At 34.9% G+C, this 3,810-nt stretch overlaps 1 protein-coding gene across 1 annotated transcript; it reads right to left on the bottom strand.

The window, feature by feature from the left end:
- Positions 1-221: 221 nt before the first annotated feature.
- Positions 222-3,494, bottom strand: LOC110441075 (the record flags this gene model as incomplete). The annotated part of the gene is made up of 7 exons (XM_021484174.1): positions 3,416-3,494; positions 2,844-3,014; positions 2,449-2,542; positions 2,016-2,213; positions 1,600-1,757; positions 988-1,103; positions 222-681 (listed from the first exon to the last, which is right to left on the bottom strand). Coding segments are annotated over exons 1-7 (1,257 nt in total), but the record flags the coding sequence as incomplete, so codon positions are not given.
- Positions 3,495-3,810: the final 316 nt, after the last annotated feature.

The raw sequence follows: 3,810 nt of genomic DNA, 5'->3' as shown, positions 1-3,810 counted from the left end.
AATGAATGTCACAACACAACCGTGGAATACAGATGAAATCATATAGATCATGTCAGGCTTCAAAACCAGGTGATCTAGTTCATTGAAAATGCATCATTATTATCTGAGTAATACAGCCTTGTGAAAGTCCTACACATGATTTCAATTTCATTTCAATCATGTTCCAAAAGATTTGGAGGACAACTAAAAAATTTCAGAGTTTCTGAAACTTCAGTCAGTACACATTTCATCAACAGAGATTTCACATTGACCAGCCTTTTCCGATTCTGTGACAGTATGTGGACAAAATGAGGACACAATCTGTCGGTTAAACTTTGTAAGGTAGCTGATACATCACACAAAGTGTCTAACATAGTGACTTCCAAAGTGAAAGGTTTGGTTTCACAAACATCCATAACTGCAAATACCTCATTATTCACCTTTATGAAACACAAAATGATACCGAAACCCTTCTCGTTTCCATTTTTAAGAAAACAAACTGAGTAGGCATTAAAGGTTTTCGCTCTTCTATATTCCTTTGAATAGTAAACTGTGTCCCCTTTTTGTACTCTCAGATAGAGTTTTGGAGATGACCTCTTCATTACTTCTGTTAGCAGATTGTAGTGACAGTTGTTCCCTTGTACATTAGTACTGCAGCCTAAAGGTTCAATTTTGTCACCTTGGGATTCCAACTTATTCTCCCTGCAACCAAAAGTGGAATTAGAATTAATTCAAGCAAACTATTAATCAGAATGTTTAGTAATCCATTTCCATCAACGCTTGATGTGTTACAAAAATCATAAGGTAATGTTGTCATCACTTCTTTACAGGCTTTTTGAATGATTAGTAGTTAGGACAAGGATACAATAAGAAATGATCACACAAATTCATAAACAGTTCTTCAAATACTTAAAAATTCCTCCAAGAGTTTCTTCGCCTGATCTACTTCTGCAAGCGTTACAGTACTTATTTATGATACCGATATCGAGACATAATGTTCCTCCTTACATCAAAAATTTTTTGCCCAATCTCTTGGCAAGTGCTCCAATCATCATGTCACTTGCATTAATGATTCTTGTTATCAACGGTGCAAGTTGTTTGGACATCCCAACTGCAAAGCAGATCTGAAAAAGGATAATTTGTACATAATGCGGTCTAGAAAAACATTGCAGCTTATGAATTAAAACATTGCAGCTTATGAATTAAAAAGTTGAACAGGTAGAGATCCATTATTTAGCATTAGGGGTGATTGATAAAATAATGTAGGTGAAGGAGGAGTTCAAGATGTTGATTGTAACCATCGAAATATGGTAAATGTGTTTAATTTTCTGTTTAAACATCTTTGCTCAGTTTCATAAATACTTCAGTCCTAAACTTACAAATAGTAGCCTCAGAAAGGACGTTTAGAGCTATTGTAATGGTTGTAAAGATTTAAGCTACTGAGGACTTCAAATATTGAAAAAAAAACAAAGGTGAGAGTAAGAGGAAGTGCAGTTAGTGTATAGCACTGTTAAAATGATTTACTTCTTTTGGAGATAAGGCTGGGGAGTATACCTGTAGGGTAAATACTTTACTGGAAAAGTTAAAAGAACAATGCAAGCATTGTAATTGTAATAATACCTGATTGTTGACATGACGTGTTCCATGTACCATGTTCTTGATGAAACAATTCATCGACTCGAAGCCAAAACAAGAGAATGTATACAATGGTCCAAACTGTCTTACATAAAAGACCAAATGTTTCAATAAGTGAACATTCATTGTCTGGGATTCCCTTCCTGAAAAAAAATTGAACAAATGATAGGAGAAAGGCAAAGTTAATCAATCACATTTTTATTTTTGTATACTCTGACATAATGAATGCAAGGGCTGTAAATGATATTCAATGTATATATGATTTATATTTCACATTCATATAGGGAGGTTGGTGGCACCTGTGTTGGGTTTAGTCCACGGTTGATGGATAGTGGGACTTCAGAAATTGTGCCAACTACTAGCTATTTAGTGTATATATTTATCTGCATGATTGTACTTACCATAAATCAATGGATATAGTTTTAAAAATTCCTCCAAGAGTTTCATCGCCTGATCTACTTCTGCAAGCGTTACACCATACTTTGTAAGAAAAGTAATAGCAGTAACAAGGAGAAGATAGTGGACATATGGAATCGGAGGTAAAATTCCATGTAAAACTGGCACAGAAAAATGAAGCAGCCACTCTCTGCACTCAGAAGCTGAAACAATTACAAAACAAAGGGAAAATCAACAGTGTAGTATATAAAATAGTCGTTTAATACCTTACTGTTGCCATCATGTTGTCTTAACTTTACTGGTGTCATTATGTTGTATTTCTATTTTTGTTGCTTAACGAACCTGTACATTTTTCTGTTCCTAGCTTCCAAAGGAGGAACATCATTTATCTGGATGATACTGTGATGAAAACGCAAATCATTAACTATATAAATATACCTTTCCAATGGGCATGGTCTTCCATTCCTCTTGGTTTTCTTGCCACAAAGTCAGGAACAACGATGCTTAGCAGTCTTTTATTCAGCAAACTCATCTGTTATCACAACAAAACTGCTTGTTGAGAAAGGATGTTATCTTAAAATTTGCTCTGTTGCAACTCTTACCACAGCAAATCCACATATTGTCATTTCTTATTATTTGTATTTCAGTATATGCCTTGATCTTGGAATTTATCATGTCTCTTTTAACACGGTTTCATTCTTGAAAAAAAAAGGAACTATACAGAAAACAGGATTAAGGCCTCCATGGAGACAAATTGTGAGGCCTGCATTAAGATGATGACGCAAAGAAACAGGTCACTTAAGCAGTTTAAAAAGATTGAAATTTTCTATTACCCGATCCCCAATGAAAAAGTCTTTTTGCTTGTACTTGGCATTCAACCAGAAAGACATCAATGACTTGCAGACTCCCAGCAAAACACAGTGCATCCAGTCAACTGGAAAAACTGTACTTGGGTCTATATATTGCAGCATCATGAATGGCAGCACTCCTTTAACACCATTCACCTGCAGATTTAACAGTTTTTTATTAGATTACCACTGATGAATTTGTTAATGAATGGAAAGACTAATATTAACCTGTGAAGATTCTGTATACAAATAAAAGAAAGAGAAAGCAATTGGGAGAAATAATTGTGTTGTTTAACATTTCATTCTCATAATTTACGTACTGAACTACGAGTGTAGTGCAGGACTTTTCTTTCAGCTGGATTTGAGGATGAATATGAACCCTATTCCAACTGACAAATTGAATAGCTTAAAATGTAAATGTGTCACCTAATTTAACTTGTGGAAAGGATGTCGCATATGTTATCATGCTATCACACTACATTGACATTAACAGACGTGATATTAGGTGAAATGTACTGTACTAGTCCTCGTTCAAATATAAGATGCAGTTTACTTACAGCATCCCCTTTTCTGACTGCCTCTCTTGCGTCTTTTGTGAAAGAAGCTTTTGTCCTCATTCTGCTTGGTTTGTATGGGAAAAATCTGTGCAATGAATTTCCCGGTACAGTTTCCCCTTCATCAAAACAAGCAGAGCAAGAGAATTTCCCATTGAATTGCTTCATGTTTGCCACCATAGCTCGAGCTGGTAAATCTAGAGCTGCCACTATCAAATGACCCTTGACACATACTGTTCCTTTTGATGTTTCAACAACAATCCCTACAATTAATTGATAAATGTTGTAGGATTAACGAAATTTAGTAGTTTCACTCAGCAAATTCAATGAAGTCAGAAGAGCCCTTGTTCAATTGTTAATGTAACATTTACATAGTTAATAATAATATTTTGGTGAAT

This window comes from Mizuhopecten yessoensis, unplaced genomic scaffold, assembly GCF_002113885.1.
Source record: "Mizuhopecten yessoensis strain PY_sf001 unplaced genomic scaffold, ASM211388v2 scaffold715339, whole genome shotgun sequence".
NCBI classification, from domain to species: Eukaryota; Metazoa; Mollusca; class Bivalvia; order Pectinida; family Pectinidae; genus Mizuhopecten; species Mizuhopecten yessoensis.
The sequence above is the reverse complement of the archived record's forward strand: the minus strand, read 5'-3'. Positions and strand labels throughout refer to the sequence as shown.